At 24.3% G+C, this 13,240-nt stretch overlaps 2 protein-coding genes across 2 annotated transcripts in view; one reads left to right on the plus strand and one right to left on the minus strand.

Annotated features, from left to right (window-relative positions):
- The window catches only part of LOC135950898 (uncharacterized), a 315,472-nt gene that overhangs the window by 53,773 nt on the left and 248,459 nt on the right, over positions 1-13,240 (plus strand). The window lies entirely within an intron of this gene.
- Positions 1-13,240, minus strand: part of LOC135951308 (uncharacterized) — a 106,161-nt gene that overhangs the window by 49,852 nt on the left and 43,069 nt on the right. Inside the window, exon 8 of the mRNA XM_065500931.1 lies at positions 8,077-8,210. Within this exon, the coding sequence (XP_065357003.1) occupies positions 8,077-8,210 (134 nt within the window). The remainder of the gene's footprint in view (positions 1-8,076; positions 8,211-13,240) is intronic.

Here is a 13,240-nt window from a genome sequence, read left to right on the forward strand (position 1 = left end):
GCTGAAAGAAGAAAATAGCAACAATTTGTTACTTGAGAAAAATTTAAAAAGATGGTCAATTCACAGTTACCAAAATTTGTTTTCACCATTTTTTTTTGTAACAAGAATTGATTTTAATTTTTATCCTAAAATAAACATTGGTGAAATGTATGAGTTATAACTTGCCCTAGAAGCAGTTCTATTGTCGCGTACTTGGCATATTGGAAAATAGAGAATTTCTTTATTGTTTTACTTCAAAGGAGAATGAATGTCGCGTTCTTGATTGAGGAACTTTATGAAACCATTTAATTAAGCTACCAATATTTCTGTTTTTAAATTTTAAATTTATATTTTAGAACTAAATTAAAATTTTTTTGTACTGATAAGAAATTTTAATTCAAAATTAAAACGTTTTAGAAATTAAAAATTGTATACTAAAAAGAAAAAATAAAACTTGATATCAATAGAATCAGTTTACAATGGATAGTAGGGATGATAACAACTGCTAGACTAAATGGTAAAGAGTTTCTGTAAATAGATATTGAGAGCATGCTTAACAGAAAGGGGTCAGATTGTAATACTGATTAGATTAGCAATTTAGTACCTACATACATTTTCATTTTTAAAATTTTAAATTTGGTACTAAATTTTACACTTAGACTAAAGTTTTAGTACTAAAATTAAAATTTAGTAGTTAAATTTAATACTAAAATTTAAATTTGATCTCAAAAATAAAATTTAGTACTAAACATTAAATTAAGTGCTAAAAGTTAAATTAAGTACAAAAATTTAAATTTAGTACTAAAATTTAAATTTGGTGCTAAAAGTAAAATTTTAATTTTTGATACACTATATTTAACTTTTAGTACTTATTTAAATTTTAGTACTAAATTTAAATTTTGGTAGTAAATTTCAATTTTGGTACTAAATTTCAATTTTGGTACTAAATTTCAATTTTAGTACTAAATTTAAATTTTGGTACTAAATTTAAATTTTAGTGCTAAATTTAAATTTTGGTACTAAATTTCAATTTTGGTACTAAATTTCAATTTTGGTACTAAATTTAAATTTTGGTACTAAATTTCAATTTTAGTATGTACTACATTTAAATTTTAGTACTAAATATCAATTTTAGTACTAAATTTCAATTTTAGTACTAAATTTCACTTTTAGTACTAAATTTCAATTTAAGTACTTAATTTCAATTTTAGTACTTAATTTAAATTTTAGTATGTACTACATTTAAATTTTAGTACTAAATTTTACTCTTAGTACTAAATTTTACTTTTAGTACTAAATTTATATTTGTGTACTAAATTTAATTTTTAGTTCAAAATTTAAGTGTTAGTTAATTTTACTTTTAGCACTAAATTTAACTTTTAGTACTAAATTCAAATTTTAGTGCTAAATTTAAATTTTATTTATTCAAATATTTAATACTAAGTTTAAATTATGGTACTAAATTTTACTTTTAGTACATACTTAATTTAAATTTTAGTACTAAATTTTTCTTTTAGCATTAATTCCTTTAGTTAAATTTTAGTATTAAATTTAAGTTGTAGTACTAAATTTTTACTTTTAGTACTAAATTTTTACTTTTAGTACTAAATTTAAATTTTAATACTAAAAGTAAAAATTTAGTACTAAAAGTAAAAATTTAGTACTAAAACTTAATTTTAATACTAAATTTAAATGTTAGTACTAAATTTATATTTGTGTACTAAATTAAATTTTTAGTACAAAATTTAAGTGTTAGTACCTACTAATTTTACTTTTAGCACTAAATTTTACTTTTAGCACTTAATTCAAGTTTTAGTACTAAATTTAAATTTTAGTACTAAATTTAAATTTTAGTACCAAATATATTAATACTAAGTTTAAATTTTGGTACTAAATTTTACTTTTAGTACATACATACTTAATTTAAATTTTTGTACTAAATTTTTCTACTAAATTTAGTACTAAATTTAAATTTTAGTACTAAATTTAAATTTTAGTACTAAATTCAAATTTTAGTACTAAATTCAAATTTTAGTACTAAATTTAAATTTTAGTACTAAATTTTAGTTCTAAATTTAAATTTTAGTACTAAATTTTAGTTCTAAATTTAAATTTTAGTACTAAATTTTAGTTCTAAATTTAAATTTTAGTTCTAAATTTAAATTTTAGTTCTAAATTTAAATATTAGTACTAAATTTAAATTTTAGTACTAAATTTCAATTTTAGTACTAAATTTTAATTATAGTACTAAATTTCAATTTTAGTACTAAATTTCAATTTTAGTACTAAATTTCAATTTTAGTACTAAATTTCAATTTTAGTACTAAAATTTAATTTTAGTACTAAATTTCAATTTTAGTACTAAATTTAAATTTTAGTACAAAATTTATAAATTTAGTACAAAATTTATAAATTTAGTACTAAATTTAAATTTTAGTACTAAATTTAAATTTTAGTACTAAATTTAAATTTTAGTTCTAAATTTAGATTTTAGTACTAAATTAGTACTAAATTTTACTAAATTTCAATTTTAGTACTAAATTTCAATTTAAGTACTAAATTTAAATTTTAGTACTAAATTTCAATTTCAATTTTAGTACTAAATTTAAATTTTAGTACTAAATTTCAATTTCAATTTTAGTACTAAATTTCAGTTTTAGCACTTAATTTAATGTTTAGTACTAAATTTTATTTTTGACATCAAATTTAAATTTTAGTACAAAAAATTCTATTTTAATGAAAGGATGTTTTATAACAAAATTAAAATTTTAGTACTAAATGGAAAATTTAGAGCTCAAATTGAAAATATAAAAGATATAACTGCCTATATAGTATGCAAATTTTAGTCAAAAAACTTAAAAATTTAAGTACTAAAGTACGATTACATTATTATTTGACCCCCCAATTTCCATTTATTGAAATTCTTTATCATTTAGCCCAGCAGTTGTTATCATCCCTGCTGTCATTGTATTCTATTGATATCAAGTGTTTGACTTTTTAAATATTTAAATCCTCACAACAAGAGAAAAATTTAAATGCTTTGTAGCCAGGCTGGCTCAAAATTGTTGTGTGTGTTTGTTTTTGTGTCTGCCAGAGTTCATTGAGAGTGTGATGTGGCTGCTAAAGACAGTCAGTCGGTTGTTTGCTTTGTTTCCTTTTGAGGACAGTGCGTTTGTTTTATATATTTTATAAAGGGTATATGTATATGTATGTTTATTGATATTGTTTTTGTGCTGAACTGTTTTGTAATATTTATGGTAAATTTGTTGTCACTGCTAGTGCTGCTGCATGTTGATGACATATTAAAAACAAAAAGGCACTGGAAAAGATAAAGTTCTCGCTGTAAGTTTCCATGGTGTCTTTTAAAGAAAAAAAAACTTAATTTGCAGCATTTTTTTTAAAAAGTATATGTTGAATTTGACCTATCTTTTCGACAGTTTGTAGCATTCCACACAAATGCAAGTCTACTCAAATGCACACATGTAGGGTTTGTATTTAATGCTGCCTTTGTTGCATATTGTGAAAGTGATTTTGCCTTTATTATTTTATAACGGAAGGGTGTCCTTCCCCTCATGGCTAGCTCTACTTGTTTTCGCTCTTGTCCTCTTGACTCTGTGGATTCTTTATTAAACTGCTGCAACTAGTTTTGTGTGAGTGTGTCTGACAATTTCAACATTGTTGGACCAGCGGTTGTTGTTTTCATTTTGTTGATATTTTCTACACAATTGTGCATTATTTGTGCTGGTGAATGGAAAAAATGTCACAAACAGAAATTTGAAATTATTGCAATTGAATTGAATAATTTTCAATTATCGAACTTATTCGTTTAAACATTTTACACACAATATGAGGAGCAAAAATAAATGTTTAATATAGCAAGAGTGAAAAGAATTAAACAAATTTGGCGATATTATAAATTGGGTATTTTTATACCCTGCTAAGGAGGTAGCAGTCCTTGCACTAAAAGTTTAAATCTATTTGGATTATGAATTATTCTACACACCCAAATATATTTTTTCTTTTATTGATTTTTCAGTTTTTATCATTACACCACAAAATTTTAATTGAAATTTTCAATTTTGTTTGTTTTATATCAATGTATGTATGTCAATTTTTTTCCACAGTTTATTCTAAATTACATGTTTGTTTTGCAATTTTATAAATTTCTATATTTATATCATTTTATTTTGTGGCAGCAGTTTTTTTCTCTAGTTTTTGGCTGGATTTAAGCATTTATCTCATTAGCAACATAACACAATTGTGTTGGCCAAAAATTTAGCGTATTTACATACATATGAGTGAGTGTCTGTTTGTATGGCAACATTAAGCATTTATGTTTTAAATGTTGGATTTTTTTGAGCTTATTTTTTCTTTACATTATTTTTCTTTCGTTCTTCATTGTTTATCTGTGGGTTTTATTTGTAAGCCATTATATTTGTATGTCTGTGTAAGCGAAATTTTGTTTACAATTTAAATGGTTTTTGGATACAAATGTTATTTGGTCTAAAGTACTATTTGCATTTGACAATGTGGGTCAAAATTTAGATCGATTTATAAAGTCATACAAAAAATTATTTTAAAGAGGAAAAAAAATCTTTTTAAAAATAGAAATTTAGAATATATACACTTTACTATGAGTGGCAAGGGGATATATAAGATTGTCCTTCCATTTTTAGTTTCTACATTTCTTAATTGCATCATTTAGCGGAGTCGATATGGCCATGTCTGACTGTCGGTCTTTGTGTTGAAATCAACTTCCCGTAGACCGCAAATAACTTACATGATTCATAAATCAATATATACGCAATTTTTTAACCGATTCGGTTGCTATTCAAATTTGAGAAAATTCGGCCCACAAATTGCTGAAATATAAAGTCATTAATATTTAATTAATATATTTAAAAGTCCGTTGCAACGACGTACATATATGTATAAGGCCATAGCAGGTTGGACTTACAATGGATAATACTGGGAAAAATATTTTTAACCCGAATTTATTTTCTCCAAAAAAAATTTTTTTTTTCATATATTTTTTTTCCAAATAATTTAAAAAAAAAATTAAAAAATAAAAGAAATTCTACCAACATTTAAAATAAGTACTAAAAGTAAAATTTAGTACTAAAATTTAATAATGAAATTTCAATTTACATGAAATTTAGTACTAAAATTTAATAATAAAATTTTACTTGAGTTCTAAAACTTATATTTAGTGCTAAAAGTAAGATTTAGTAGTAAAATATAAATTAAGTACTAAAATTTTAATTTAGTAAGAAAATTTAAATTTAGTACTAACAGTAAAATTTAGTACTAAAATTTTAATTTAGTTCTAAAATTTAGTCCCAAAATAAAATTTAGTGCTAAATAAAAATTTAGTGCTAAATAAAAATTTAGTGCTAAAAGTAAGATTTAGTACTAAAATTAAAATTTAGTACTAAAATTAAAATTTAGTACTAAATTTAAATTTAGTATTAAAATTTAAATTTAGTACTAAAATTTAAATTTAGTACAAAAATTTAAATTTAGTACCAAAATTTAAATTTAGTACTAAAATTTAAATTTAGTACTAAAATTTTAATTTAGTACTAAAATTTTAATTTAGCACTAAAATTTTAATACTAAAATTTTAATTTAGTACTAAAATTTTAATTCAGTACTAAAATTTCAATTTAGTACTAAAAGCAAAATTTAGTACTAATACTTAAATTTAATACTAAAATTTAACTAAAGGAATTTATGCCAAATGAAAAATTTAGTACTAAAATTTAAATTAAGTATGTACTAAAAGTAAAATTTAGTACCAAAATTAAAACTAGTATTCAAATATGTTGTACTAAAATTTGAATTTAGTACTAAAATTTAAATTTAGTACTAAAATATAAATTTAGTACTAAAATTTAAATTTAGTACTAAAATTTAAATTTAGTACTAAAATTTAAATTTAGTACTAAAATTTAAATTTAGTACTAAAATTTAAATTTAGTACTAAAATTTAAATTTAGTACTAAAATTTATATTTAGTACTAAAATTTAAATTTAGTACTAAAATTTAAATTTAGTACCAAAATTTAAATTTAGTACTAAAATTTAAATTTAGTACTAAAATTTAAATTTAGTACTAAAATTTAAATTTAGTACAAAAATTTTAATTTAGTACTAAAATTTTAATTTAGTACTAAAATTTTAATTTAGTACTAAAATTTTAATTTAGTACTAAAATTTTAATTTAGTACTAAAATTTTAATTTAGTACTAAAATTTTAATTTAGTACTAAAATTTTAATTTAGTACTAAAATTTTAATTTAGTACTAAAATTTTAATTTAGTACTAAAATTGTAATTTAGTACTAAAATTTTAATTTAGTACTAAAATTTTAATTTAGTACTAAAATTTTAATTTAGTACTAAAATTTTAATTTAGTACTAAAATTTTAATTTAGTACTAAAATTTTAATTTAGTACTAAAATTTTAATTTGTACTAAAATTTTAATTTAGTACTAAAATTTTAATTTAGTACTAAAAGCAAAATTTAGTACTAAAACTTAAATTTAATACTAAAATTTAACTAAAGGAATTTATGCTAAATGAAAAATTTAGTACTAAAATTTAAATTAAGTATGTACTAAAAGTAAAATTTAGTACCAAAATTAAAACTTGGTATTCAAATATTTTGTACTAAAATTTGAATTTTGTACTAAAATTTGAATTTAGTACTAAAATTTTAATTAAGTACTAAAAGTTAAATTTAGTGCTAAAAGTAAAATTAAGTAGGTACTAACACTTAAATTTTGAACTAAAAATTTAATTTTGTACACAAATATAAATTTAGTACTTAAATTTAAATTTAGTACTAAAATTTAAATTTAGTACTAAAATTTAAATTTTAGTACTAAATTTTACTTTTGTACTAAATTTAAATTTTAGTACTAAATTTAAATTTAGTACTAAAATTAGAATTTAGTACTAAAATTTAAATTTAATAGTAAAATTTATACTTATTTAATTTTAATTTAATACACAATTGAATACTAAAATTAAAATTTAGTACATTAAGAATTAAATTGAATTGATTAAAAGTAAAATTTAGTACATACTAAAATTTAAATTAAGTATTAAAAAAGTTAAATTTAGTACTAAAAGTGAAATTTAGTACTAAAAATTAAATTGAATACTGAAATTGAGTATGTATTTAAATAAATATACATACATATGTAGCACTAAAATTTCAATTAATTATACCCTACACCACCATAGTGGGAGGGTATTATGCGTTTGTGCAGATGTGTGTAACGCCCACAAATATTAGTCTAACACCACCTTAAAGTATACCGATCGACTTAGAATCACTTTCAGAGTCGATTAAACGATGTCCGTCTGTCCGTCTGGCTGGCTTGTTGGCTTGTTGGCTGGCTGGCTGGTTGGCTGGCTGTCCATGTAAACCTTGTGCGCAGAGTACAGTTCACAATTTTGAAGTTATTTCTATAAAATTTGGTACATATAATATCTTCGGCCCAAGGGCGAAGCCTATTGAAACTGGCTGAAATCGGTCCATTATTTCACCTAGCCCCCATACAAATGTCCTAGCGAAATTGGACTTTATCGGTCATAAATGTTTAATTTATACATGTATCTACACAAAATTCGCTCCAAATAAGTTCTATATATACAAAATACATGTCACCAAATTTTGTTATGATCGGTCCATAATTAGTCATAGCTCCCATATAGACCCGCTTCCGAAAATCACTTTAACGTGCATAAATCGCTTAAAAATGTTGTTATACTCACAAAATTCAACATAGTAAATTTTCATATAGACATAAATCAAACGACCTAATTTCATGGTGATCGGTCCATAATTGGTCATAGCCACCATATAAGGCCCACTTCCGAAAATCACTCAAAAATATAAATTATTGAAATTTTAAATGAAAAATGTTTTTGCTCTTTTACTTAGTGTAGGGTATTATATGGTCGGGCTTGACCGACCATATTTCTTACTTGTTTTTTCTTAAATTTTGGCATTTGCAACACTTAACGTAATTTTATAATTTAAACTAAACCCTTTTAAAATCAATAAATTTTCATTTTTTGACTCACCTGCCTCGCATTTCTTCTGTCGGCCAATCGCCACTGCCCCAGGGCATTTCCGTTGTACCCAGTATCAAGCCAAAGATGAAACCAAATAGACAAGAGATAAACATGCCCACTGCCAATGTTATGAAGCCCACGCGCTAAAAACAAAAAAAAAACATTAAATATATAAATTTCATTTAACTAAATTATTTAGGAGTACACATATGTATGTAGACAAAACTTTTTTAAATTAATAATTGACACTTAAAAACTTTTTAACATTTTTATAAACGATAAAATATTTAAGACTTTTCTAACTTTTTGAAATTATTATTTTCAAATACATAATCTTTTAAATTATTTAAATTTTCATTATATATAAGTAGAACTTGAAACATTTTATTAAACAAAATTACTTTATCTAAAAAATATTAACAGTAAAAGTGTGCAGATTTTAATCACAAATTTTCCTGCTCTTCAGAAATGATAGACACTTGTATGTCTGCTGACATACTTAAAAGTTTATTCACTTACTAAGTATACATATGTATGTATGTAGATTTAGCTAGTCCTGTCTACATGCAATTTTATTATCAATTTTATAGTTTATCATATGTGTAAAGTTGCTGTTGCTGCAAGTCAAAGTCTTTAGTTACTACACAGCGACTATTTACAATATTTGTCTACTACTCTTTTCCTTTTTTATCCTTTTTTAGCTCCTCTTTTCTATGGCCACCTTGTTTCAGAGAATTTGTATTTTATTTTGCAGCAACTTACTTATTTGCTTTTTATACGTACACGAGTTTCAATTAAAATTTAATTGAAACATCATTATTCACATCATCATCATCATTATTACGATAGAGTATAAAACAAGTAGATACAAATAGAGAGTGATAAATACACTTCAAAATTCAAGCCATTGTGCTGAGAATATCTATAGAAAAGTAGGTGGAGTGATAAGTAAGAGCCAGGAAAAGTAATATAAAGTTATGACAAAATTATAGTAATCAAATAAACCTAAAATATGCCAGCAAAAACAAATGTCTACTACTTACTTTCTGGATTACTTGGAAGTAGTCGAGTAATGACTTATTTATTATCAAATGTATATATTCCTATTTATATGACATTTTTAGGGGAAGATTGTGATTTTACTACTGACGACTGTGAGTTCTTGAGATCGCTTCTAAAGTCATTACTAGTTATATCAATGTAACTACTTATTATAAGCGGTATTCGTCTTATGTGGCTTTATATATTCCTTTTATTTGAAATGAAAATTACTTTTTATTTACTTTTCATTTTTTTGCTACATATTATTACTTTTGCAATTATTATATTTCAATCGTTTTATTTTGTGAATTTTCAACAAGCTCAACTAAGTATTAAACAATACTTAAAGAAAATTTAACCAGAATATAAAAATAATAATAACAATACATCAGAAATAAGATAAAAAAAAGTACTGCACTTAACCCAGTTAGTGTTAAAAGAAAAGAAAAATATAATTGAAAATAAACTTTTGTTATTGAGAATACTCGAGGAATAGATTATTATTTTATGTAAGTATATAAACAAAATTCTAAGATTTACAAATATGTAGTTCTTAAACAAAAACGGAGATTTTAAATTACGAAACTTCTACAAATGCTCAAAAGCTTAATATAGCTTTATTTGCTAATAGTTAAACAAAAGCATTTGCTATATTTTTGGACCATGGGAAAAACACCACGAACTTTGTTTCTTGGAAACCTAATTTGAGAAACCAAAATATTCGTTAAAATGAATAAAATTTAATATAAATAATTTTTTTTTAATATTTCTGTTCATTTTTAATTCTTAACCAAACTTTATTTTCTCCAACAAAAGCTTTTACGAAATTTTATTTGTTCATTTGAAATATTTAATGAAACTTTAGTTTCTAAATCAAAAACTTTTTATAAAGAGCTTTTAGTAAATAAGCTTTAATATAAATATGAACTAATTATACCCTACACCACCATAGTGGGGAGGGTATTATGCGTTTGTGCAGATGTGTGTAACGCCAAAAAATATTGGTCTAACACCCACCCTAAAGTATACCGATCGACTTAGAATCACATTCTGAGTCGATTAAACGATGCCCGTCCGTCCGTCTGGCTGTCCATGTAAACCTTGTGCGCAGAGTACAGGTCGCAATTTTAAATATATTTCGATAAAATTTGGTACATATAATTTTTTTGGCCCAAGGACGAAGCCTATTGAAACTGGCTGAAATCGGTCCATTATTTCACCTAGCCCCCATACAAATGTCCTCTCGAAATACGACTTTATCGGTCATAAATGTTTAATTATACCCTACACCACCATAGTGGGGAGGGTATTATGCGTTTGTGCAGATGTTTGTAACGCCCAAAAATATTAGTCTAACACCCACCTTAAAGTATACCGATCGACTTAGAATCACTTTCTGAGTCGATTAAGCGATGTCCGTCCGTCCGTCCGTCTGGTTGGCTGGCTGGCTGCCCATGTAAACCTTGTGCGCAGAGTACAGGTCGCAATTTTGAAGATATTTCGATGAAATTTGATACATATTATTTTTTCGGCTCAAGGACCAAGCCTATTGAAACTGGCTGAAATCGGTCCATTATTTCACCTAGCCCCCATACAAATGTCCTCCCGAAATTGGACTTTCTCGGTCATAAATGTTTAATTTATATATGTATCTCCACAAATTCCGCTCCAAATAAGTTTTATATACACAAAATTCATGTCACCAAATTTTGTTACGATCGGTGCATAATTAGTCATAGCTCCCATATAGACCCGCTTCCGAAAATCACTTTAACTTTCTTAAATCACTTAAAAATGTTGGTATACTCACAAAATTCAACATAGTAAAATTTCATATAGACATAAATCACACGACCTAATTTCATGGTGATCGGTCCATAATTGGTCATAGCCCCCATATAACCCCACTTCCGAAAATCACTCAAAAATATAAATTATTGAAATTTTAAAAGAAAAATATTTTTACTCATTTACTTGGTGTAGGGTATTATATGGTCGGGCTTGACCGACCATACTTTCTTACTTGTTTTTTTTAAGGGTTTTTGTTTTTACTGTTTAAGTAAATGAAATAAATATATTTTTGTTGATTTTTTTATGCGATTTTTAATTAAAATTTGAATTTATGCGGTTTTTTAGAATTTTGGAATGAATCATTAGTTTTTATATGAAGCTAGAGTATCGTTTTATGCGAATTCAATTTATGCGACTTTTTTTGGAACGCATCTATCGCATAAAACGAGACCTGAGTGTATATAAGTTTGTTATTCCGTTTGTAATTTCTACATTTTTCATTTCCGACCCTATAAAGTATATATATTCTGGATACTTATAGATAGCGGAGTCGATTAAGCCATGTCCGTCTGTATGTCTGCCTGTCTGTCTGTTGAAATCAATTTTCTGAAGACCCAATTTATTTTCGGGATCCAAATCTTCAATAATTCTATCAGACATGCTTTTGAGAAGTTTGCTATTTAAAATCAGCAAAATCGGTCCATAAATAACGGAGATATGAGCAAAAAACCGGGACAAACTAGATTTTTCACCTATTTTTGATCTATATCTAGATTACTAAGTCATTAATATAGACAATATGGATATCTAATGATAGATAAGTCCATTGCAACGATGTAGATAAGGCTATAGTAAGTTGGACCTACAATGGGTCAAAATCAGGAAAAATATTTTTTAACCCGAATTTTTTTTTCATCCAAAAATTTTTTTGTCATACTTTTTTTTACAAAAAAAAAGAATTTAAAAACAATTTAAAAAAAAAAAAATTGAAAAACAATTAAAAAAAATTAAATTTTGTTATTTAAAAATATTTAAAAAAATTTATATTAAAGTATAATTTGGTGAAGGGTATATAAGATTCGGCACAGCCGAATATAGCTCTCTTACTTGTTTAATTTTATTTTATTTTGAATTATTGTAATTTTAAAACCTTAAAGAAATTTTTTTTTATAAAAAAATAAGCTTTTACACCATAGCAACACATGTCAAGGTATAAAATCCCTGCAATAGGAAACCTGCAGAACTACCATCCTAAATAACACCTTATCCTTATCCTGTTTTATAAATTCATTTCAAATTTATCTATACAAATTTAAACAAAACTCCAACACATAGAATCCTAAAGCCTGAATGTTGAAAAATATGCAAAAAAAAACCAAGAAAAATCCTCAAGTATGTGGATTTTTAAACATTTTTTTCTTAAGACAAAAAAAATACTTTTAACATACATTATGTTTGCAGTATTATTTTTTTGGTGGCAAGTGAAATGTTTTCTTCATAAATATAAAAACAGCAAATATATTTACCAAATATACAAACTACAAAAATGCATGTGACATGATTTCTAAAGTGAAGTAAAAAATAAAGAAAAGAAGTAAAATCTAGGTTAACACATCTCACATAAATACTCGTGCGAATACGGTATTGTAATGCTCTCATAAAACGTATTCAATAGATTTTTTTCTGAATAAAAATTTCAAAAGAATTTTATTTTTCTGTTAACAAGAAAAAAATTATTTAACTTATACCGATTTTAAACAAATTCATTACAACTATTTAAGTGAATAAGAAAAAACTTAACACCTGCTTTAAATTACACAGGTTCCAAATAAAAACTCAATTTTCAAAGTAACTTTTGTGTAAATGTCATTCAGCTCTTGCATTTCACATGAACAAATAAAATGCATTTTATAAATTGATCACCATTTTATGTTATTAATTTTTATCATACGAAAAACATATTCATTTGCACTAAAACCAAATGAAACATGTTTTTTGTCCTCCCCCCTGAAATATGCAATGGTTTTGTTGCCGATTTTAAATATTTATTGTGTGAAAATGCCAGATGATCTGTTTAAAATATGTCAAACATAATAAAGAGTCCAATAAATGTATTTTGCTGCATACGGCTGTGTGCTTTTTTGGAGTTTTTTTTGGTTTTTTTTTTTTTGCTGAATTGACACAAATCGCATAATTGTTTTGTAAAAACATATAACAAATGGTTTAAAACGATTGAATAATATTTTGTGAATTTACTCATACATATGGAAAACAATGAATTGCATAAAATTGTAAAAGGGAAGCTAACAGATTTTATAGTGATAAATTAAACTCTGAATAT

Source organism: Calliphora vicina, chromosome 2 (genome assembly GCF_958450345.1).
Source record: "Calliphora vicina chromosome 2, idCalVici1.1, whole genome shotgun sequence".
In the NCBI taxonomy this organism is placed as follows: domain Eukaryota; kingdom Metazoa; phylum Arthropoda; class Insecta; order Diptera; family Calliphoridae; genus Calliphora; species Calliphora vicina.